The sequence below is a fragment of the Melozone crissalis genome, unplaced genomic scaffold (genome assembly GCF_028551555.1).
Source record: "Melozone crissalis strain CALT ecotype California unplaced genomic scaffold, PUWL_Pcris_2 ptg000063l_1, whole genome shotgun sequence".
Taxonomy (NCBI): Eukaryota; Metazoa; Chordata; class Aves; order Passeriformes; family Passerellidae; genus Melozone; species Melozone crissalis.
The window spans coordinates 9,209,602-9,234,320 of NW_026535841.1; the positions used below are offsets into that span (position 1 = coordinate 9,209,602).

Consider the following 24,719-nt stretch of genomic DNA (forward strand, 5'->3'; position numbering starts at 1 on the left):
GCTAGCAAAGAGGAGGGGTCATGAGGAGAGGGACTTGTCACAGGCTTTATCTTTTTCATATGTTCAGGAATAATTATTAAAGGCAGAACACAATGAGATCCAATTTGTCACACAACACCTGCAATCAACTGAGTGGAAAAAACTGCATAAATAAAACTCCAATCCAAAAAACACACTATTTTACTCATACATTGAAAAGTATACTTCATGATTGTTTAATTAAAGTCATTTTTAGCTTTGCATGGCTGCAATCACCAAACATTGTCTCCCTGTCAGCATCTGAGGGGCTAACATACTGTTGCCAACAATTAGCACAAATCTGGCTGACATTGTTTTCTCTAAAAATAAACCATGCATGTTAAGTAGCTTGAGAACAAACATGAAAACAAGATTTTAGGATAACATTTTTCTTCTCAGTGGTAACACAGCAGTGCAGGAAGCCCAAGTAATTACTTCAGGATCTAGTCAAGCCACCACCACACCTTCGCTGCTGGGGAAGCACCACCAGGATATTTAGTGGGGGCTCTGAACACCTGTGATTAACAAACCTTCCTAAACAGAGGGAAAAGATGAGGACCAGTGTCTTGGCCAAAATCCCAATTTCCTTTCTTTTCCAGCAATGGTTTGAGCATGGGCATCATGGCAACAGAGGAGAGTGCAAGAAAACAGCCTTTAAAGTTCTTTTCTTTTGGAAAAGTGACTTGTCTCTTAACTGGAGCCATCAAGAAGAACAACACAAACAACACCACAAGCATGCAAGGCACTGGGCTGGGGAAGTCATCTGAATGAGGAGCAGCTGAGAAGCAAGCATGCAAACAATTCCAAGGGCAGCTTTGTTCACTACCCATCTCCAATTTTGGGACCCAGCAGCTCACCCAGGGCACGCTCCACCCCAGATGTGGTTGCCCAACAAAGATGGTTAAACGTGACTCAGAGAGCAGAGATGACTCTAATTCTCCTGAAGAAATACTGTATTTAAATACAGACTGAAACTGCCCAAAAGGGAAGAAAACAGTTTCTTATTGCTGTTTACAGCCAGGATTGTTCAAACTCCTGCACAATAAAAATCATGAACCTACTGCAAGGACTGGAAGCAGATACATATTCCAGTTTTGAAGCCAACACATCTTTCCTGTGCTTGCATGACACAGGGATTAGTGGTGACAGAGCAATAGGCAGGGGTCTCATCCATACTGTGACTATTCCCTCTCACACTAAGTTACACTCTGCCATTACAAAACTAATGCTGGAAACCCTTAACCAGACTGAAGAAGTTAACATATTCTACTCGGTGGATAGCAAGTCTATGACTACTTATTTTATACCCTGTTCTCATCTCTGAAGGCTTTTATTCTCTAGAGCAAATTAATCAGGCAGCTTGCATTATATGTTCTTTCTCCAGGCCTGGCTCCTCTAGGCATCTCTATTGATCTTCACTCAGCAAGCCATTAGCAGGAGGTTTTGAAAATTTGCTGGTTTTACAGTTCCCGGAGAAAGCCAAGTCCAATTTAGGGGGATTGCCAGGTTCAGATCTGAGAGCTCAGTCCTTCAGGGGAAAGATCACCATTTCTCAAAACACTCAGCAACACTCAAATCCTGCTCTGCTCTTCACTCACATGTGCCTCAGTGCTGCTGTCTGCTAAAGGAAGGCTTTTTCAGATGGCCAAGGAGAACAGAATTCAGAGAGAACATACAAGTACCACATAGCTAGAGTCAGCAAATAAGCCAGGGGACAAACAGCCTATGAGATTGATGCAGAAAAAGCAACAGGAGAAAGATATGGAGAGAGGGGTAAGAAGGTGACAACTTTTAATACATAACTGTAAGCTTTTGGACAAAGTATTTCTCCCTTTGACTCCAAAAGGTCATCTCTTCAATATACCTCTCCTGGGTTCCCATTTCCTCTCTAGTCCAATAAAGTCATAATGGTAAAGAGAGTTGGTGCAACTGCAATGTATTTTTGCCACATTTTTCATCGTGTGTGTGAGACAACCTTTGTTCCTTTTTTTGTAAGTTGTTTTCCCTAGACATGCATGAAAGCAACCCAAACTAAACACATCACCCATCCTTCCTAGTAAATATAGGAGACCCTGCCTGAGTGCTGGCCCAGCAGGAGCCAGGCAGGCAGAGGGAAGTGCTGGCTGTGCCCAGGGCTCCCTGCACCACGTGCGTGTGCACACTGCAATTTTGCTGTGCCAAGTCTCCAGCTGACTTTCACACTGTGCAGACATTATCCCCTGGCAAACAATGGGGCTCATTCTGCCACCCCTTCCTGCTGGACACCCTGTGTCCCCATGAATCCAGAGAGCACAAATGCCAGCCTGGGATAACATTCCCTGCTCACAGCCTTCACCCAAAGCCAGGCTCACTGCTCAGCCCAGGCTACGTGAGCTGAGCCTGGTTGGGCATCCCCACACTCCTAGAGGGAACAAAGTGGTGGAATGAGAAAAAAGAAGTTTCTGCAACAAAAAATCCCTCTGTTCTAGACCTGAATTGGCCCAAAGTCCAGGAATGTAGAAATTTAAATCAACAAGTAAATGTATTTTAAATTATCTACCCTTAGAGACATCTAGAATATCACACTACAAACAACCTGGGTGTGTAATACCAGTGCCAACTGCTCCTCTGTTTCCCCCATACAGCACTGTGTTGTATCCCAGCCCTGACTATTGTTCTGAAGAGTGCATGGTTTTAAAACACCAGCTCAAATCTGAGCTTTGATTCCCTTACAGGTGCTGCAAGAGCACCAGGAGGGGCAGAGCTGTGTGACCAGGCTGGCCAAGCCCAGCAGCACAGCCGTGCCCCAGCTCACCTGACCTCTCATGGAAAAACTTCTCTGTGGCCACAGGAAGCCAGGACAGAGCCTGACTTGCTGCTGGCACTAAGAACACATTGAGGACAGATCTGCTCATACAGCCCAGGCTCAGCAGCCACAGGGCCACCAGGGGACCACTCCTCTCTCCCTGCCTTGCTGCACCTCACATGAACAATTGCCTGGCACTGTGCTGCTGCTGCTGGGCTGGCCAGGAGCTTCCCTGGAGCTCCAGCACTCCAGGACCAGCTCCACTCCCGCTTTGAGACTACAGTTTGAATGTTTTATTCAGCAGAACCCAGGGGCGAGTCAATCCTGCCAGCCACTGACCTCGGGGTGAAGGAGGTGATGTATGTGGGGTCAAGCATGGCCAGTTCTCCATCATTTCAGTATTTGCTCCAACTGGACTCCCTGCCCTTGTTTCCAGCCACAGTGGGCCCACGGGTGCCCCAGCACACCCAGGTGTGTCTGAAGCCTCAGCAAGCCCAGCAGCACAGCCCTGGGGAGGCAGCAGCAGATGGAGGAAGCACAGCCCTGCCCTTCCCTGCACTTTGCTGGGACACACTCACCAACCCACCAGCCCCAGTCTGGGGAGGCTGCAGCTCCTGCATCCGAGCCAGGAAATCCCAGCCACAGCTCCACTGTGCTTTTTCCAGCCCTCCTGAGAGTGCAGGGTGTGATGCAAGCCCAGATTGGTCTGGCCATGCCACAGGGGTGATGACTGGCCCTGACTGGTCAGCTCAAGCCAGAGGCTGAGTGGCATCACAAGCAATTAATGTGGTTTAGAAACATCTCCACCCTGCACCTACTCTCCACTGAAAGGAGGGGAAAAGAGAAATAAATAAAAAAGGAGGAAAGAAATTAAAGGGCAAAGTGCACCCTGTGTTCCCTGCATGCATTTCCCTCAGCAGTCACTGATTGGGAAGGAAAGGCAGAATAAATCCCCTCCACAGGGGTATCCAAACCCAATTGACAGGGGAGATAAATCTGTACCCAGGAGGAAATCAAGCTCTCTCCACTACAGACCCAATATAGATTGTGTAATGAGGTGCTTCCTTGCCCACACCACCACAAACACAAGCTGCCTGCATGCAGAAAAATAAGTATATATAGTTTTCTTTAGAAATCCACCACCCATTTCACCTCCCCCTCACTTCAAGCAGTGAAAACAGCTTCTGTCCAACTGTCACGTGAGATTTAAGCAGAAATGACAAGAAAGGCAGCTTTGTGCAACTCTCCCTGCAATTTTCCCATCTACGATGTACATGGAGAGATGGAGAATTCAACAGAATGCAGAGGAAAAAACAAAATTTCCAAGTAACAATAATACTGAGCATAACACAACCCTGCCACTGACCCACAGACCAGCCGCCTGCTTCTCCTACGGGTATTCTGCTGCTTTTTCCTGCAATTTATTGAAACAATATCAACAAAATAACAGGAATAAAGCCCCAAAGGAAAGTTTTTCCCTGAATGTTCCTCTGCCACTGCAAAATCCCCTCTCTAGGCAATGATCTAGAACTGTGGCAGGGTCTAGAGGCAGTGCCCTAGCCCAGACTCACCCTGATTCCATGTAAACACATTAATACCATGCCATGGGTGTAATTCTCCTGTAAAGGGATGCAGAGCAGCCCTGGCAGCAATCACTGCAGCAGCTCCACACATAACTCTCCTGATTATCCCAGCTACAACCCTGCTAATGTGGCCCTCTGCTCTTTTTAAAGGAGCCTTTCACACACCTGCCTGAACCATGATTTGCTCATTTCGCAAGATGTAAGGCTTGTACCAGACAACCTCTCTTAGGGGTATTTAACCCACATCACAGGTTAAACAGAGCACCCGTGTGAGTTCTGGGGAAGCAAATGGCTTACAGCCTTCATTATATGCCTTGCACAGTTTGGGTGGGTTTGGTGTTAGGTTATCAGAGTTTTTTAAAATATTTTAGTTTAGATTTTGATCCCAGGACATCTGCCCCAGTGGCCCATTATTATTAAAAATTCCCCTAAGCAGGTATGAAATGCCTTTGAGATTTTCTGGCTCAAAACCACGAGGGAATGATCAATGGTACAAGACGATGAGCTGTGTTTGTGGAAGGGGCTGGCAATGAAGAACAACCCACAGACACACATCCAGAAATATCTAAATGCACAATCTTGAGGAGAGATGATCTTTCAGTTTTTCATCTTTCCCCTTGTCGATGATTAAATACCAGTTTTGAATCATGTTATCAAAAAGCTTTAAGACAGTGGATCCATCAGAGAGAAGAAAAGACATCTCCAGTTATTAGTTATAAAATCATATCCCAAGGCTCCCAAGCCAACTTTCCTCTCCAAAATTCTTCATCATCCACACAAACCTCATCCCCCTCCCCAATATTCCCAATCTATACACAACGTGCAGAAGAGCTGGGAGGCTGGAAAAGCAAAGCAGGACTTGGCAGAGCTGTGGCAGAGGAGTCAGAAATCCCCAGGGCAGATGCAGGGGAAGGGCTGTGCTCTGCAGGGCGCTCTGCCGTGCTGCAGCAATCCTGGTGTGGCTCCAGAGCCATCCATCCACGAGCCAAGCAGGGCAGGCAGCAATGCCACAAGGATGATCCCCAGAGCAACCCACTGCCCTGCCAGGCTGCTCTTTCCAGCTGATTAAGCCCAAGGATTGGGGGGAATTTCACAAACAAATCCTTAGAATATAGAGAAGGGAGGGGGAGGAGAGGACAGCAATGGCTGGAGGACGTTCAGCAGCGAAAGATGCTTTTTCCTGTTAGAGCAACAAAAATTCACAGTCATTAAACAAGTGGAGAGAGGACCTTTTAGCGGGAACAGCTGAGAGACTGATTTGAGAATGAGAAAAAGCCCATTTTTACAGAGTGAAAAGCTCTACCCCATGCAGCTATTTGTAGCTGGTAGAATACACTGGATTTCTTGCCTTTATCACCACAAACAAGAGGCTGTTTGTACTATAAAGCTGCAAGTTCCACGGCCAGTACCAATGTCTGTTCCTTTATACTTCATCCCCCAATTTTATCATAAGCAAACATGCAGCTCACAGTTGCCTATAAATTTCATCCTCAAACTCTTCAGAACAAAACACCGTGTACTTTAATCTTAATGTACTCCCTATCAAAAAGATGCTGCTTGCAGGGTTTACAACTATAAGCAGTAAAATACCAGGAGATAAGTTATCCTTGTTTTACAGAAGAAACAGAGGGACAGAGATTAAATAACTTATCTAGAGAGGGGGGAAAGTGACGTGCCCCAATTTTCAACTCTGATTTTTCCAGCTTTGCCCCAAGCTGTGCTGAAAGTGCTTTGGAAGGGCTCTTGAGAAGCTACTGCAGAGAAAATTATTTGCAAAAATTAAATTTCACACCCAGTTTTAATAAAACTTACACCCTGATAATTCAATAAGCAGGATGTAAAAAAAAACCTCACAAGTTTAAACAGCTCAGAGAATTTAAAGCTAGATGTTTGTCCACCTGCAATTATTTTAATGGAAGGCTTTATGCAAGACCAGGACACTTCATAGGTGCTGCTCCACTCAAAAAAAAAATTAAAAAAAAATAAAGTGCCATGAGTGCTCAATCCAAAAGAACAGGAGGAGCAAGCAGGAGTTTACAAGGAGTTTACAGGTCCAACTATTTTAAGCACATAGAGGAGAGAAAGCACATTTCTCACACATGATGTGCACCCACAGACACTTTATACTGATCATGTACTAGCTGGGACATGATGGAAACCAGGCAACTCCTTCAGCTCCCCATGGAATTGTGTAACACCAGGCAGGTGGATACAGCTGCCTCCCTGGAACCTGCCTTCAGTTTAACACCAAGCTGTCACCAGAAAATAAACATATAATTTCCTCCAAATACTTCTTCACATGCAATCTTCAATCCCTAAATCCTGAATGATTGACAAGGCATTGTTCCACAGACCCTTGGAAAGGTTATGTTTATAAAAACCTCTACCTCTCACCGAAAGAGGAAATGCTCAAGCAGTGTAAATTTGGTGTAGCAAGAAACTTGCATACAGATTAGCCCATTTATTTGTTATGATGTTGCAAGATACTGTTTTATTAGCTTAATTTGTCTTTAGCAGCACTGGAGACCAAGGTAACTACAGCTGCATTGCTGGAGCCTATATAAAAAAACCCAGCCTTTGAAAAAGCATCTTCTTATTCTTGTACTTGCAACTCAATTTTATTTGTTTTTTAAAAAGGCTGACTTATTTGAAGGAAATAAAGCTTTAAAAAGCTGGGTGGCTGTTGGCAAATATTTTGTACCATTTCTCCACTTCAAAGACTGCTCATATCAGAGATTCTACAAAGTCCACAGCACGCTAAATTGACACAAATCCCTGACAGAAACAGAGCTTATGTGTAACCTACTAGTAAAATTCAGCTACCTGAATAATTAATATTCTTCAAATTAAGATTCCACTTAGCTCTCTGGGTGTCTAATATTAAAAATACTACCATTTGTTAATTTTCAGCTTCAGATCAAAATCAGAGAGCAGCCGTGGCAATTTGGCACCAGAGAGGACAAGTTTTGACATTTGCTTCAGTGAGGCACCATTTCACCCCTGGTCACTCCAAGCTGCTTCAGTTCGTATTTCCTTCTTTCTTTCAGCTTTTTAAAATTTTTTCTCCTTTTACATCTCGTCTGAAATGCACTCCAGTGAGTTCCCAGCCCTCAAACAATGTGTTCTCAAAAGGTGCAACCAAAAATGCCAATACAAATGAAATCTGTGCTGCAGCTTCTATGGAGCTGGGACCACTTTACATCGTCTTGTCTGATATTAAAAACAAACAAACAAAAAAACAGCAACCCACAAGAGTGAGCCATCTTGCTTCTTTCAAGTCTGAAGAAGCTTTGAGAGTGCAAAAACAAAGCAGCTAACAGTAATGAGTTACACAGAACCCCTCATCCATGTGTTTTGCTTCCAAGGGAGCAAGACGAAAACGCAACATCAGATCCACATGAAATTCTGCACCTAATCTGCAAACCAGTTACCATGACTGCACATGCAAATTGGTCAGATAAAAGCCAGTCAGAGGAATAATTGGCTATTTGGAGGTACAAAATGACTAATTTATCACAGCCACCACATAAGTGGGTTTTTTTTTTCTTCTGCTTCATAATTGCTCCACTTAATTCTCCAAGTCCAACCTGGTATTTCAGATGCAATATGGTACAGTAAGTGCCAAAAGAGATCCAGATCCATCCAGATCTCCACCACTCCTGTGACACAGGTCCAGACTTTCATCTGTGCCCCACAGTTCCTGGCAGGAAGTCAAGGCACAATTCTAAAGGTGACTGTAAAGATCCACCCATGCCCAGCAGCCTTGAGCACTTCTCAGCAGGAACTGTGTGACCTCTGAAGAAGCCTGAGAAGCCACCAGTGCTGAAAACCCCAGCGTGGGCTGCATCTCTGCTGTGTCACCAACACCACTTGTGAGCCTGAACCTCCTGAACAAAGAATCTCCAATGACCAACCTTCAGCATCATTTTCCTGATGCTGTTCAGACTGCGCTTTCTGTAACTCGTTAATTTGCACAACTCTCATTTTCCTGCCTAGCAAAAATTCAGCACAAATATCAAACCCCATCAGCACCCAGTCTTCCAGTAACTGCAACCAACCACAGCTTCATTCTACGTGCTCACAACCAAGGCAGGAGCAGAGCATTATCATTTCTCTCCTCGTCCAGGAGGTGACTGGGCATCAGCGACAAATGATGTCCTTTACTGGCAAACACAAAGAGCAGAGAGCTTCAACTTTAATGCTTCTTCTGCCTACTAAGATACCAACTATTCCTGCTGGAAGTATGGGTAATTTACTTTTAATACCTTCTTCCTGGGGTATGAAATTAATTCAACTAAGGCAGAATTGTAAAAGAATACAGAAGGCAGAGCAGAACAGATCTCTATAAAATCTGACACTGCAATGCTTAGACTTCAAGGATGCCATGGCATCAAGCTTTCTAATAAACACTTCAGTCAAGGAGGAAAGCCAGCCTTAAATATTCTCTCCTTTAGGCACACAGCAAATGGATCAGTTGCTAGTAATTATCTGTTTTCCCTGTACTTCAGACACTACCATCTGTGAATTGGGCCTAATATCTTGACACAGTAATTGTGAAGTCTTACATGGCAGCAGATACACCACTCATTCCTTCTGAGGTTTATAACAAAACATCATCCTCTGCATATTTTCAGCCCAATAAAAAAGCATATCAGCTCCTTCCTGCATAAAACTGTACCTCTCACACCAAACCAACAGCTGCAGGTACTATGCAAAAGTACATTTGTATGTGCAAAACTGTAAGGGAAACCAGGGCAAAAAGACAGTTTTAAGCACAGAAGTATCTCATTATGAGACTAGCAAGGCAAGTTTGTGGGGTTTTATGGTTAATTTTCAAGTCCACCTTCTCCTCATTGGATCAGGGAGTCCATGGTGTAACCAAGTGTTCTTTCTCTTGCAGCTGGGGCCAAGAAAGCCCCTGGCTGCACACAGGCTTCTCCCTGCTCTTCTGGCAGGTGCCTCCCCATTGCTCCTTGTGCTCCCTGATGGCTCCATGTGTGCTGCTGGAGATGGGATTTGGTGTGCTCAGGCTCAGAAGGAAAAAGCCTCTGCCCAGATGTGCTAATCCCCTGTGGCAACCACTTCACCACACATGACCTCCGCTGGCAGGGCCTGACAAGGTCAATGACTGCTGTGCCACAGAGGTTACTTCTGCTCACTCAAGTCTCCAATGTGCACACAAGAGGGGCCCTCCCCCTCTTTTAGAACAATTAAATGCTTTTTATTGAGAAATTTGCACAATTTACGTGCAATTTTCTCCCCGCACAACCAAGCTCCATTAAAGCCATTTTCACACAGCAGAGCCAGCATTTAGCTGGGCTCAAACACTGATCTTATCCTCCTGACACTTTCTTCAATCCCTCTGTGGGATTACAGCTGGGAAAATGACACTGATTAGAAGAGTTCCTTCTTCCCCCACTCTTTGGATTTAATATCCAATATAGGCTTCTCCTTAAAACAACACATGCATGGGATACGGTACAGAAAGAAAGACAGGAGGAGAAAAAAATAACAGAAGGCTAAAAAGGAAGAATTATTGTGGGAACAGAGCTACAAATGCCATTTACAGAGTGAACTGCTTTTAACTTTCTGCCATCAAAAGGGTTAGATACCCCATCCAGTCCGAGCAACCAACCAAGCACAAAAAAGCTTGTCTCCTCTTTCTCCCTGTCACATTGAAACTAATCACTGAAAACAAGGTAGAAACTGTGTTCTCAGAGCAATTAACTTGCAAGTGAGGTTTTATCTTCCCCAGTAATTCCTCCTACCCTCAGCCACTCCCCACTACCCCATATATGACCAGCTTCAGAAGCTTAACCAAGACCAGAGTCACTCCAGCACAACCATCATTCTACACTACCCATTTCAGCAGACTTGGCAGATCAACTGAAACACAGGAAGAACATGTAGCTGCAATCCTGCTCCAAAGGCTCTGGCCATATTTGCAGGGTTTCTTTAATCAATACACATCTGCTGTGCATGCCCTCCTCCCCTGCATCCTGCCTGCCCTGTGCCAGAAGGGCATTTGCGTGGCTGTGCAGCCGGCCAGATCAGGGAACCAGGGAATTAGTTTTCCTGGCAGCATAAACGCTAGTGCTGGCACAAGGGAGGTAATCAGGACAAGCAGCCAGGGCAGGAAAGGACCATCCCCTTCAGCAAAAACACATACTTATGTCAGATTAAAGTGGTCACAGCCCCAGCTCCCTGCTCGCTCTCCCCCTGTTTCTGCAAGCGTGGGAATTACCCAGCAGCGTGGAAGATCAAGTTGTTTAGCTTTGCAAAAGGGTGTCCATCTAAGCACAGAGCTATTTTCACAGCTTGTTTCTTCTCTCACCAGCTTCTCCTCCCTTCAAAAAGCAAAAAAACAATTGAATCAAGGGGTTTGGATGCCATCAGTCACCGTGCTCCTGCGGCCAGGGAGGGAGCGAAGGCCACGGCGCTGGGCTGAGCACAGCAGCCCTGGGCTCCGAAATGGAAGGGTGCTAACATTTTCCTCCGGCAAGGTAAACAAACCCGGCAGTACAAAGATTGAATGACTCCATGGAACAAAAGGGAAAATGAGGTCAAACCAGGAAAAAAAAAAAAAAAAAAACAAAAAAAAAAACCAAGAAGCAAGAGAGATGAGAGAGATATGACAGATACAAACACACAGAGCAAAACCCCCAAGAGGCTGCTCGTTAGCTCTGAAGCTGAGCACATGGAAAAAGAGAAGAATTTACTTCTTCCTCAACTGGAATGTTTGCATAATTGTCACTTTCAATTCTACATAATTCCCCTTTCTACACATTTGTTTCATGTCTAGGCCACCATGCATGAAATAAATCCCTGTCTCGGAGCACGGCCTGTCTGTGTGACTCAGGGTGCTAAGGAGATTGGGTTTCCCGTTTATTCCTGTACTACATTCCAAGAAGGTGTGAACAATGCTGTATCAGACTTAAAATATCAACCAAACAGACATCTACCTCAGCCACGACCACTTTGCTTAGGCAAATTTTTCAAAAGCCATAAAGCTAAGTGAGCATGGTATTAGTAAAGCATTAATTAAATACCATTTTCCCCCCTCCCTCCCTGGGACACGCTCCAAGTGTTCCCAAACAAATAATTGAGTCTGAACTTTAAGGGTTATTTCTTCCCCCATCCCCAATTAAATTTACATGCACTTGCTTTTGGGATAGGTTCAATTTTCCTCGTATTTAGTGCTGATACCCAGGTGCCCTATTAAAAAAGCTAAATTATAAGCTCAGATATTGAAATATCAACACTAATTAGGTCTTTTAGACACACATTTTTAGATGCTGTTTAGAAAATCTACAATAAAGAGAGCAGGGGCAAAGAATGAACTTTCAAAATTAAAAGAAGCAGCACTGGGTAATTAGGCACTCAGATTCTCATTCTTTTTTTAACAATAGAGACAAACACCATTTCAGTGGTCATAGTCTAAAGAGGACACAATATTATTTCCTTTTTGAGACTGAAGGAAGTAGAAAACAAAGTTCAAATGCTGCTAAACAGAGGTGATATTTAAAGTTCATTCAACTTGAAAACTTGGCAATGTATCATTAGAAGAATGAGAAAGTCCAAAAACATTTTTGTGCATCACAGCAAAGGTTTTACTTTGTAATTCAGCTGCAACCCAAATTCTGACCTCCTGAAAAGCACCTGCAAAAAGACATTCCAAAGGTTCTCGTTTGGCAGCTGCCTGGGAAGGCAGAGCCAAAGGGATGCACCAGGTGGGAAAACCTCCACAGCCTATTTTTGTTCCCTTCACCAGCACCAGGAACACATTGCAAGATACCAAAATTCAGTCTTTTTGAAAAGGGTTGATCCCCATGAAGACACAAAGCCAGGCGATTTTTCCCCCTGTTTTCTCAGCTCCAGAAGCACACCAGTTAAGCTGCACTGCTGGGAGCTGTCACTGTCCCCAGGGAACACAGATTCCCATGGTGGGAAGGGACCCCCACACTCTCCCCACTTTCTGCTCCCTCACATCAAAATACCAGTCTCACATGATTATTAACTTCCTCCTAACTCAAAATAAGAGAGAATGCTCCAGTAAAATTGGTAAAAGAAGCTACACGTTGCATTTCCCCTCATGTGTGTACTCTTACTGCATGTTTTATGTGTCTGGCTTTATGCTTTAGGCACAGACCCATTATTCCTACAGTATTCAGCAGAGACTCAGTGAATAATCACGTTCTGCTTATGTTCATAACACTGTAAAGGTAACACTGGGAAAAAAACACCAGTGACTTCATCTGCTAAACATATATAAACAGGGAATGGGAATTTTAACACCCACGAGCACAAAAGGAGGAAGACATGAAAGAACAAGGAGAATTAATTTTGCATTTGAGACAAAAATCTGTTCTCTCTCCTCAGTAGCTGGTCCTTTTTGTCCAGGTAAGAGCACTGAACAGTGAAAATTCACCTGCAGGTTACTAGCAGACAATCAGAAATACACAAAAGAACAAACCAAGGAGCACCCCAAGGGAAGACAAGCTTTATCTGCCTGCAGGAAACACCAGAAGCTGCCCATTCACCAGCCCTGATGCTGACACATGCTCTGCATTACAGCATCTCACCACACTCCTCAAGACCACCCAATGCTGACCCCATCCCATGCCACAGGAGGACAGCAAACCTAATTAATTCCATTTTGGATGGCCAGCACATTGTACTTAAGACAGATAAACACCCACAGTTTACGCTCTGTCCTTTTTTAGGTCAAATTAGTATTTTTGCAGGTTGTATCAACCTTACAATTATCATCAAACATGCCCTGTTTGGGCCACGCAGCCCCATGCCAAAACTCCACTGCAAACGTGCCACCAGGCGTGGTGTACGATTGCAGACACCATATCAGCAAACAGCTATTTAGTAGCAGTCACAGTTAGCTGACCTTCAGGCAGAAACTCAGTAACCTGATGATGATGACATTGCTGGCCCTGGATTGTCTGCAGCATTTATTTTGGCAGCGGCAGAGAAAATGCACGGATACATTTTGAGCAGGAAAGCAGAGCCCGAGAGCCAGGCTTGAACAGCCTCCCCTGGAACCCACACACTGCACCTGAGCAGCACAGCACCTCACAAGAGTCACAGGAAAGAATATTATTATTATTGTGGCCTCAGAGCTGTGGCACAAGAGCTACAGCGTTTGGGGACCAGCAACTTTATAATTATATAGCCCTGAGCATCTCCTGAGTAGAGGAAGACCAGGCAACACACTCAGAGACTCCACAACCCACCCATGTGTTTCTCAGTACGTAGCATCTTTGGTTTCTTACCTTTAGCTGTGCTTCCTCTGGAAACAGCTTGTGTAAACCATTTCCATTTTTTCTTTTTTCATTTTTTTTTAAAAAACATCCAACTTCAAAAATAATTCTTGGGAACCTACCAAGCAAATCAACTGCATATAGCTGTTTGTCTGAGGTGTCACCTGGGAGTTTACATTAGTTTGCACAGGCCCTGTTACAGCAGTTCCATAACCTTTGGTTTGGAAATGGCCTGTCCTACACATACCAAAACATTTTCTACCCAGGGTAAATGAGCTTGATGTTAACATGGGGCTCCTCTATCCAACAGCTGCTAAAAAGAGCATCTTTCCTTGCAAAAAGCCTAAAAGTTGTACAGGTGACTTAGTAATGAGCATGGGAACCTTTTCTGATTGAGCCCTGCAATCACTTTTGCCTAGATGCAGCTAAAACTTTAATTTCCCAGTCACACCTCTGTGTGACTTAGCATCTTCCATCAACATGGAAAAAAAGTCACTTATGAGTATTAAAAATCTGTGTGAAACCAAGTTCCAGACCCTGTGCAGCCCAGAGGCTCTCACTGATGTTTCATCACTCCTCTTCCCACCACAAACAGCACTGCAAACACCAGTGCCTGTGTCCCTCCCTGCACAAGTCACATCACTGACCCTGCAGCTGCAGCCACAGCCAGGGACAGGGACAGGGACAGGACACAGCTCAGCTCCACACTGCCAGTGGGAACAGGCTGGGAACAAACCCCCTCTGCTGCCAAACCCACCCCAGGGCTGCCCAGGGAGTGGGAACAGGGCTCCGAGGGACTTATCAGTTTGTCTGATGTAATCAACAACGCTGCCATGTGCACACTGACACCAATGCACAGATCTCTGCGGAGTTTGATGGATGAGCTGATGGCAGGCAAGTTATAAAATCCATCTGCTTGGAAAACCATTGTCATTTTCAGCTAAAAAATCGCACCAGCAAACTCGTATCACAACTTTGTACTATTCAGTGTCAAACTAGAATACCAGACTAAATCATGGTGTTCTTTCCTGGGCAGATCTTGCAAAATATCCAGTAACTCAACACTAATAGCAGTAGGACAGGTTTTTTTCCTTTTTTTTAATGCTTTAGTTAAGCCTGAGAAAAAAAGGAAGGCGGTTTTTGCCAACCTTGCAACAAAAGGTAGGTTTCTGCCTACCTCTTTTGAGATATGTCTGTTCTGCATCAGGAGAGTTTCCTAGTGAAGGCATGAATGAGTGCTGCAATGAGAAGCAAGATTATAAATCCAGAGCATCAGTAAGGACTGATGAAGCTTAGGGGAACTTAAGAAGCCTGAAGTCAAGGCTTGTATTTCAGCTGTGAGAGGAGAACCAGAGCTCAGGGAAATCTCAGGCTGCATTTGCACCACCAGCAGTGCCCAGAGCAGGGCATGCCACGGGAAAGGCTCTCCCACAGCTGGCGTGGGGCAGAGGAGAAAGAGAAACATTTCCCTGGGAGTTTGTACAAGCAGATTTTGCCATCAGAGGCTCTCCCATCACCTCCTGGCGATGCACAGACAGCACTCACGTCAGGCTGAGGCAGCTCCAACACGTCACAGGAGTTTCCCTGAGTGGCACCTCCAGCTCCCAGCAGTGGCACAGCCAGGCTGACACAGGCACTGATGAAAGGACTTGCCCAGAGCTCCGTGAGAGGAAACTTGTGGCGGAGTCAGAAAGAAAACCCCGTTATCTCAACTTCCGGACCCCTCTGCTTAACCGCCAGACCACAAAACACTTTTATTGTAGGATAACATTGCAACAAATAGCTGTTTTCTCTTAGCACAAAACCCACTTTGCAGTTTTACTTTTAAAAATCCATTTTTACTCCAACTCCCTAGGACTTCGAGCCAGCCCTGTGACTTGGCATAAACAATTTCTCCCTCCTTTGCATGCCCCAGTTTTATTAAGTAATCCCCATAAAAGCAATTACTGAGCTTTGGACTGAAAAATAACTAGGGAAGAAAAAAAAAAAAAAAGAGAGAGACAGCAAATTCTGCATATCTTTATTTGCATACGGATTCCCTCCCTCCCCCTTTCTAAGGGTTTTGCCATGAGGTCTTTTATGTCTCTTTCAATAATCATATAATTATATGATTCCTAAAGTACACGCTGGCAACACTTCAGGGGATTTTAGTCATTACAGGTGACAAGACTTTCCTCTCATGTCTAATGCTCGCTAGGATTTCCTTCCACTTCATTCACAGATAAGATGAAGAACCCAGTGACACCCAAAACGCTCTCACAGACAGATTTTGGGGGGATCAGCCCTTTTCCTTCCCCATTACAGATGCAAGGAAATGGGCAGAACTGAACTGGAATGAACTTCAATTGGAATGAAGCACTTTTTCAATTAAGCAGCCCATCATTTTTCCCAGGCCCCACATCCAACTATTTTAATGGCTTTCACATTTTTTCTTTAATTTTACAATCTGAAAGAAATGCCAAGGTTCCATCAAGGACTGAGAATGCCATAATTCCATTTCTTCCAATGGCTGCAAGTTATTAACAAGATGTCAAAACATCATAATTATTTTATATCAAGTATGACTGATTCCATAAACATCTCTTAGCTGCACGCCATCCTGAGTCTCACTGCCCCTGAGTGCAGGTACGTGCTCAGGCTAAATGGAGTTAAGAGGCTGCACATCCTCTTCCACAGCATTACAAGAGAGATTTAAGAGCCACCAAAACATCAAGAGCAATAATGCATTTTATTACCTGACGCACTTGATGTCATTGTAAGCTTTGAGATGTTGTTTTCCTTGAAACTCTTTGGGGGTTTTTCCTCTTCTCTACAAATAAGAGCTCCAAGGAAAACAGCTGCAGCTTCAGTAAGGATGAGGAGGGGTTAAAGGAACAAGTTTGGAGTCCTTCAGCAGCCACTCAACAGCCAGCAGCTCTGAATTACCATTTGTTTCCCAACTTGGGCTGCTCCTAACTTCAGCAGCTCATCACTAAGTACAGGTTAGATCAGGGACACCCTAGCACCAGAGTGAATCAATCTATATTTAAAATTGGGGAGGAAAACAGCAAAACACCAATTACTGTCTTATTTTCCTGAAGCCAGAAGGAACATCTGTTGAAGGGCAAGGTAACACAATGATATCAAACCACAAGCACTATAACCTTCACATTCAGACTACAGGCACAACTGCATCATGCATATGTATTTTCTCAATTCCTCTCTATGACAACCTGTGCAGAAGAGAGAGCAAGGCAGGCTGTGGGTAGAGCAGAGGAGCCCAAGCACAGCTCCTTGCCCTGCTGACCATGCACGGCAGCCTCAAAATAGAACACTGAACTTCAAATTGCCACGTTTGTGTGGCACTATAGATAGCCAGCACAAGATTTAAAAAGCTTTGCTCTGAGCACAAAGGGAGAGACAGGAATGGTGCCATAAGCCCATGTTTTGCAGCCAGTGGCGCAGGGAAATAATTTTGATCCCTTCAATCCCCTTATCCATGCCAACCACTGACCTTGCAGATGCAACTTTTGTTCAAGTTCAGTCCCTTTTTGGCTCCAAGCAAGACAGAGCTACAAAGGAAACACTCTCCATTCATTCAGGACCATCCAAGCACAGTGCACTCAGCTGCCCCACGCTCCTGTTAGCCAGGTAATTCTGCACTTCGCATCCAGTCACTCAGTACAAAATAATTAAGCTGCAAAGGGTGACACTCACCTCTCTGCCTGCCACTGGGGCCTGGCTGGTGCAGGTGGGAGCCCCACAGCTGGTGCAGTTTGTACCTGCCCAGCTTTCACAACTCCTGCACCAGAGGAACTGGACCGACAACTCCGCACAGGTCGGTTTTGCCTGGGCGGCTCAGAGCCGGTTAACCCTCGCCTCCATGCTCAGTGTTTCTGGTTTGGAACATCAAGACCGATTCTCCTTTCAGCATCAGAGCAGGATTCTTAATAGTTCATTAGTTTTGAAAAAGAGACTGTTTCTCAAGGAGATGGACCAGGGCTGGGAACACTGTGCTCCAAGTCTTTTCTCTCTGAAGAGCATGGCTGGAACAGGCACAGCCACCACTGTGCTGAACACAGCAGAGCCAGGAGACATTTAAACAGCAAGAGCCACTTCACCTACATAAAACTCTTTTATACATTTACCATGATAAACTGGAGGCATTAAAGTGCACTGAATTGGAAATTGTTCTCACTTAGAGCTGGATGTTCACCTACAACCGATACCAAGATGCACACCCTACGCACTGTATTTCAAATCTTTATTTTAAAAAAAACCCAAAGTGCATCAAGCAGGAAACAGCGTTTCAGTTCTGCTGATACTGTTCTCTTTCGAGTACTTGCTGCAGCACCACAGACTTCACAATATTCCCTCATCCTGCACCACCAGGACAAAGCCCAAAGCTGGAGAAGCTGAAGCAGCAAGCGCATTCTGACAAGGCTGCACCCACACAAGGTGCACACAGTTTGGGATCTGTGTGCTTGCAAAGCCTGACACGGGAGCAGCCTGCTGTGCCTGTGCCTGGAGAATTTCACACCTCACCCAAAAAAAGCAGGGAAGCAAAAGGGGGGAAAACCAAACCACCCCAAAGCCTTTCTATCAATGTGTCTCCAGCCACAGTACAGCACCTCTGCACCAAAACGAATTTTTTCACAAGTGCAGTTGCGTGACCACCAGCCCTTCTGCCGAGCAAGCAGGGATCTATCAAAGAAACAACACGAAACACCAGGCTGATCTCATCCTATCCAGCTCCCTTCTTCACTGCTATTTTCCCAGAAAGCAGCATTGTGACAGTCAGTCTCATTCTGTGAAATAACTGAGATAAACGATAAAAAGTGCATCTTCTTAGCATACTGAGAGCACAGTAAAGTTTTCAGTTCTTACTAGGCATGAAGTCAAATACACTACTGCAAGTAAACATTTATTATCTGAATCAAGTGGAACACTAGTTCTATTATGTCCTTTTTATTACAAAAAAATATCTTACCTGTGCAATATACAGTACCTTATTTTTTAAAAATGGTATGGATCCTAATTAATTTTAAAACTGAATATATCTTCTGAATTTCTTTGTGATGGTTGGTCTACTTGACATTTCAGCAAATTTCACCTCACGTTTTGCCCCAGGTTTCAGTGCTCAAGAAAGCCTGAGCAGTTACACTATGGGAAACAACTTCAGAAAAATTGGTAGGATATTAAAAGGTCATCCAAAGCACCCAGATAGACAGAATCAACTGCAGTTTGAGTTAAAAATGAAACCTCAGGTAGGGATGAGTGTGACCCCTGAGCAATTCCAGGCAATTTCCTCTCTTCAACATCCCTGCAGCCACTTTATGTGCACTAAAGGTGCAGGGACGGCCCCAGGCAGGGGCTGCACTTGCCATGCACCCCATCACTCCTTTAACCCCGGCAGGTTTCACCCATGAGGCACAGAATTCCCCACCCAGCAGAAGAGCTGGATCCTTCCTCACCACCCCACCAAGGTTTGCAGGGAACATTGCTCCCCCCAGCTCCTGGCCCAGCTGGGCAGATTCTTCAGGCTTTGCAGAGCTCTCCCCCTCTGATTTAATCACCTCTGATTCCTCAACAAAGATACCTAAAGTACCTGCTTCAGACAAGATGAAAAAAAAAAAAAAAAAAAAAAAGAAAATCAACAGCCAACAGCTAGGAGAACAAATCAATGGAGACTAGCAAGCCTTCAGGAAAACCAAAAGGCATTTAGAGCCTTTAGAGCATCATCCAGAAAATCATTAGCTTTCCTGGGGTTAAAAGCACTTTTAAAGAGGAATAACTGGCCATCAGAAATGCTAGCTTGATACGCCAGCACGTGACAATTAAATAGAAGGAAAAAAAACCACTTAAATATCTAGAAACTTGTTTTAAAACATAAGCTAGCTACGGAAAAATCTAAGCTGTTAAGCAGACACAGAGAGAGAGATGGTGACAAATCAGAAGTTCCATCGCTAGGTCAGTGGAGCCAGCACAAAACCTTTGGAACAGGAAACTGCAGCTAAATACATTGGTTTTCTTATCAATGAGAGATCAGAGCAACAGTAACAGGACAGTGTACAGCACACATGTGAAAACAGCCTTATCAAGATGACAGCTGGAGCACTCATGGATTTTGTCCAGAAGCCTACAAGGAGCAGTAGGCTGTCCAAGCTCTGCTGCACCAGGCAGGAACAGCAGGGAAGGAAGGGGCTGAGAGGCAGCACTGCCAGAGCTCTGGACACAAACAGGGAGAGGGTGAAGCATTCATCTCCTTGGGGCACAGCTGGGCCCCAGCCCGGCTTGTAAGGGCAGCATCTCCACTCCAACACCACGTGCAGCGAGTCAAGGTCTGCCCCTTTTCAGCTCAGGGCTGCTTCTGCACAACACTCCACACACATCTGAGCAGGGATTCTCCATGAGATTCTGTAAACAGGGTAAACATTCCTCAAAAAAACCCTACACACACACACCCACCCCTCAAGAAAGTTAAAATTTCCACTCAGGGCTCCAAAGCTTTGCTGGAATCTGTAAAAATGATAAACAACAGCCAAAAAGAAAACACAACCCCTTGTCTTTTCAACTACTTTGGGAGAACAATTGCTCTCAAAGATCGCATTCATTAACATTCTGATGAAGTTCCCTTTTAGCGCTGTTTTTCATACTTGAAAGGAACAGCTATGATCAGAGAGAGCCCTCAACTACCGACTCACTCATTTAGATTCTCTCGCTCTGATTCACCAATCACCTTCAAGAATAATTAGCAGCTTCATCTGAACGTAATGAATATACACACATGCTCACATCCACACCATTCATTCTGGAAGGAGGGCAGAAATCCCCCTTTCCTCAGCCCTGGCACTGCACCCATCTCCTGGTGGCTTTTCCAGTCTCACTGACCACCTCAAGCCAAAACTACATTTCCAGGTTAAGTCCAAAGTCGTGGTGAGTGGCTGGGTACTAAAAAACCCCAAATAAAACACCACTACACACACACATATCAGCCCTAAACTGCATGAAACCTGAGCTGGATTTATACAGGAAGATCCAGGGGAAGGAAGAGAAAGGAGAAGTTTTAACTTCTACACAGAAAGAGGCTGCTGCTTGTGTGTCTGTGGGGCTTTGTTTTTCACATAATTTAAAATATATATATATAATCAACTCAGTCTTTATTTGGAAGATGGTAAGATAGGAGATAAATAAGTCACAAGTATCGCCACATGGTTTTCAGATGACAACTGCCAAAGGAAACATTGCCACATGAATTAAAATACAAAATGCTTTAAATTCACACCAGAGAGCTAAAGGAGACCTCAAAACCACCCCTCAGTATTGACCTTAACTGCTCATACTCCCAGGTCAACACAAAGGAAGGATACATATATTTATTCTATAAAGCACCCTTTATTTACAGGAACACCAGCAGTGAGAATTTCCTGCAGTGGGGAAGGGGAATTCACAATATGGTGAGATACAAAGAAAAACAAACCAAAAACCACCTTACCTCTCCCAAATGATTCTACCATTAAGTTCTACCTAAACACTGAGAAATTTCATTTCCAAGGGGAAACCCAAGCCTTGGTTATTCTATTAAACATAATCAGAGACCACTGTAACATCAAGAAACAAACCAACCTAGAATACCACAATAAACTACCACATATGCAACAAAAGCTCCTTTTAAGGATTAAAAAATTAAATAAAATACTTTTTTAGTTCAGTACTGTCCCTAAGCCATACACTCACTTCTAACTTTATTCCCCCTCATGGGCATAGAAGGTTTCAATTCTTATTTATTTTTTAAAAAGCATTACAGCAGATTTTAAATCCTCTTAAAAAACCAACGTGCACCAAAATACAGATTTCCTCCAAAGCAGAAGAAAACCACCTGTTGCAGTCAAGTTCACCAGAGAACACAGTTCCACGCCACACAACATGACCTTGCCATTCACTCATTTCCATGGCTATACACTGCTTTAAAGTGCTTTTGCCTTGACCATCCCCTTCCCTGCATGACATCTGCCAAAACATCACCCATGGTCCAAGGCAGGGCTGCAGGGAAAAATCCACATAATGTAGAGTATTTTCTTCTTTTTAGTTTCACAGGAATTTAGGGAATGCACATCATCATCGCCTCCAAGAACACAACCTCGAACATAACACACCAGGTTGGTGTCAAACAGGTGAATTCTGCTCACACTTTTCCCTCTGAGGTGTCAACCACCATGGCTGCAGAGGTGCACACGTTGTTGTTTTCTAACATCTTGGCAAATACACTATAAATGAGTTCATTTCAGGTGGTGCTCTCTTACATGTTGGTAAATAGAGTAGAAATCAGTTAATTTCAGGAAAGCTTTCTAGCACGTGTTGGTAAATATACTGGAAATAGGTTAATTTCAGGTGGTGTTCTCTGACATGTTGGTAAACATTGTAGATATCAGTTAATTTCAGGAAGCTGTTCTCGTACATGCTTGTAAATATAGCAGAAATGGGTTAATTTCAGGTGGCATTGAAGTTTTTGGCAAGAATTTTAAAGCAGATCATTTTGCAAAGACTTTTTTATTTTTCTTTTTAAAGAAAAACCAGAAGTGCTTCCACAAACAGAAGTACCTTGGGGTGGCAGATATTTCAGGTCACTTTTCACCCTTATGTACCTTTTTATCAAGGTTTGGCTGATTCAATAACAAGGCTCTCCCCATGTGAAAAGCCTAGAGTTTTCCCCATCAGCCTGGAGGGACTGCACTATCATTTGAATTCTATTTCCTGATAATGTGCTCATCATGGTAGAAAATTTCTGCAGGAAGATGAATTTTACCTTCTTCCCTGACAGCTCAGTAGAGACTCAGGGGTTTAATTGGACCTATCTGCTGATGCCTATTTGACTAAGAGCATGCCCAAGAAAAAGAAAAAAATAAGGTTATACAGACAGGTCTAGGGCTTGGTTTAGAGGCACAGGAGAGCAGATTGCTCACTCATTATCAGTTCTGCATACACAAAGTGGTCAGCTTTCCTGTCAGGACAACACCCCACAAATGACAGCACAAAAAGCCAAAGAACAGCCATCACCCAGCTAACACAAACCTTCCTGCCTCTCCAGCACCTGCACACCCCGAGCTGCTCAGGGCTGGATGTCCCTGCTGAGCAGAGCCCCTGCCTCCCCAAACAAGGGTCCTGCCATCAGGGCAGATGGCCAAGGCCACCTCTGGCACCTCCACGGGCACACAGGGACCATCCCTGGGACTCTGAGGAGTTGGTCCTACAGACAAAAACTCCAAACAACCACGGTGCCACCAGAGGCCTGCGCGGCTGGAGGGGTGGGCTCGGGAGCAGCAAAGCCCAGGAACAAAATGGGACCTCAGAGCCTGAGCCAAAGACATTAAAGATCCCAGGGCAAATCAGAGAATTCATCAGCCCACGCACAACTCTTCACTGCTGTAACACAGGTTAACACATACACCAGAGGCAGGAAATCCAAAGCAAGGAGAGCACCCAAAACTTTGCCCACATCTCCACCATGGTGTGTCAAACAAAGTGGGCAAAAGCACCAGAATTGCTCATATTTACTGGGAATTCAAGTTATTACACCCAACAAGCAACTTGTGAGGTGCTTCCTCTCCACAACTTACTTCTTCCAACTGTACACAAACAAAACAAAAATCAAAAGCCAAAGTCATGGTTTGTCAATGCCCCTCTGAAAATATTAAATTTCCTGCTCTGCTTAACTTAGCTCAGACAAGGCAGGCAGTATTTGCTCAGCAAATATTGTTTGTAATAAGTTAGACAAGCAATATTTTTTGCCAGCCTATTAACACCAGAAAAATATGTACAGTCAACAAGAGATGAAGAATTTGTTCAATTACTTCAAAAATGGGAATTACAACCGAGGGATTATTATCCATTTAAACATCTCTTTTCCACAAAATGTCAAACACTAGCCATTTGCTAACAATCTCCGGAGACAGATAAAGTAACATTTTGGCAATGCAAACACAAACTCCCGAGCTGGAGGAGGGGGGAGCGGGAGGAAGGAGGGCGGGAGGGGGGGAAGCTCCACCATTCACAACAATGCCGGACCATCCCAACACGCCAGGAATATTTTGCAGCCAATTAAAACCCCAAACAAACATTGGACTTGCCCGGAGTGATGGCGAGCACCGGCCGGAGCCGGGCAGAGGAGGGAAGCGGCCAGGAGAAGGGGGGGCAGCCAAGTTGCCAGCGGATCACCGGGGCTGGCCCGGCACCCTCCTGCCCGCAGCCCCGGGATCCCCCCGGGCTGACACCAGGATTAATGCACGTTAATTGCTATTTGCAAAATTCAGCAGCCTGAAAGCGCCGCGCTTCCTTTCTCAAATCCTTCTTTTTTTTTTTTTTTTTTTTTTTTTTTTTTTTACCTCCTTCCCCCCCGTTCCTTTTCCCTTCCAACCCCCTCCCCGCCTCCCCAGCCCCCGCCCCGCGGGAGGGCAGAGCCCCCCGGCCCCCGGCGCTCTTACCTCCAGCGCTTCCAGGGTGTTGAAGCTGGCGATGGCGAAGCCATCGATCAGATCCTCTTCCTGGGAGCTGGACTCGCGGCGGCGGCGGCGCGGGGGCCGGGCGGCGCGGGCGGCGGGCGGCGGGCCCCGCGGGGCGGTGCAGTTCTGGCCGCCGTTCTCCTTGCCGGGGCTCGGCTCCTTCTCGGAGCCCGAGGAAGGGCTCTGGTTCCGCGGGTCGCGGGCCGCCGCCTCCCGCCGCCGCACGCGGTCCCGCTGCGACCTCGACCTCCGGCTCTGCCGGATTTTCCCATCCATCGCCGAAGAAGAAGCAAATTAAAAAAATTTAAAAATAATAATAATAATTAAAAAAAATTTAAAAATGAAAATGAGAAGGCCAGGAGCGAGGGGGGGTGGGTGGGAGTGGGGGGGGCGCGGGGGGGGGGAGAGTAAAGTCGCCCCCCTCCAACTCACCGCTTCCCCTCTCCAAACCCCGGAGCCCTTAAAAAATAATAGTAATAATTAAAAAAAAAAAAATCAACAACAACAACAAAAAAATCCTGCTGTTCAGAGCCTCGGATCCAGGGCGATGATAATCCACAGAGCAAGGCTGGGTGGCGGTGGC

General features: G+C 45.0%; 1 protein-coding gene across 16 annotated transcripts in view; it reads right to left on the reverse strand.

Moving 5' to 3' along the window:
- Nucleotides 1-24,412, reverse strand: part of FBRSL1 (fibrosin like 1) — a 497,701-nt gene extending 473,289 nt beyond the window's left edge. For all 16 annotated transcript variants that reach the window (XM_054288699.1, XM_054288697.1, XM_054288692.1 and 13 more), the window contains exon 1: nt 24,119-24,412. In XM_054288699.1, the coding sequence (XP_054144674.1) occupies nt 24,119-24,412 (294 nt within the window). The remainder of the gene's footprint in view (nt 1-24,118) is intronic.
- Between the last annotated feature and the right edge of the window lie 307 nt (nt 24,413-24,719).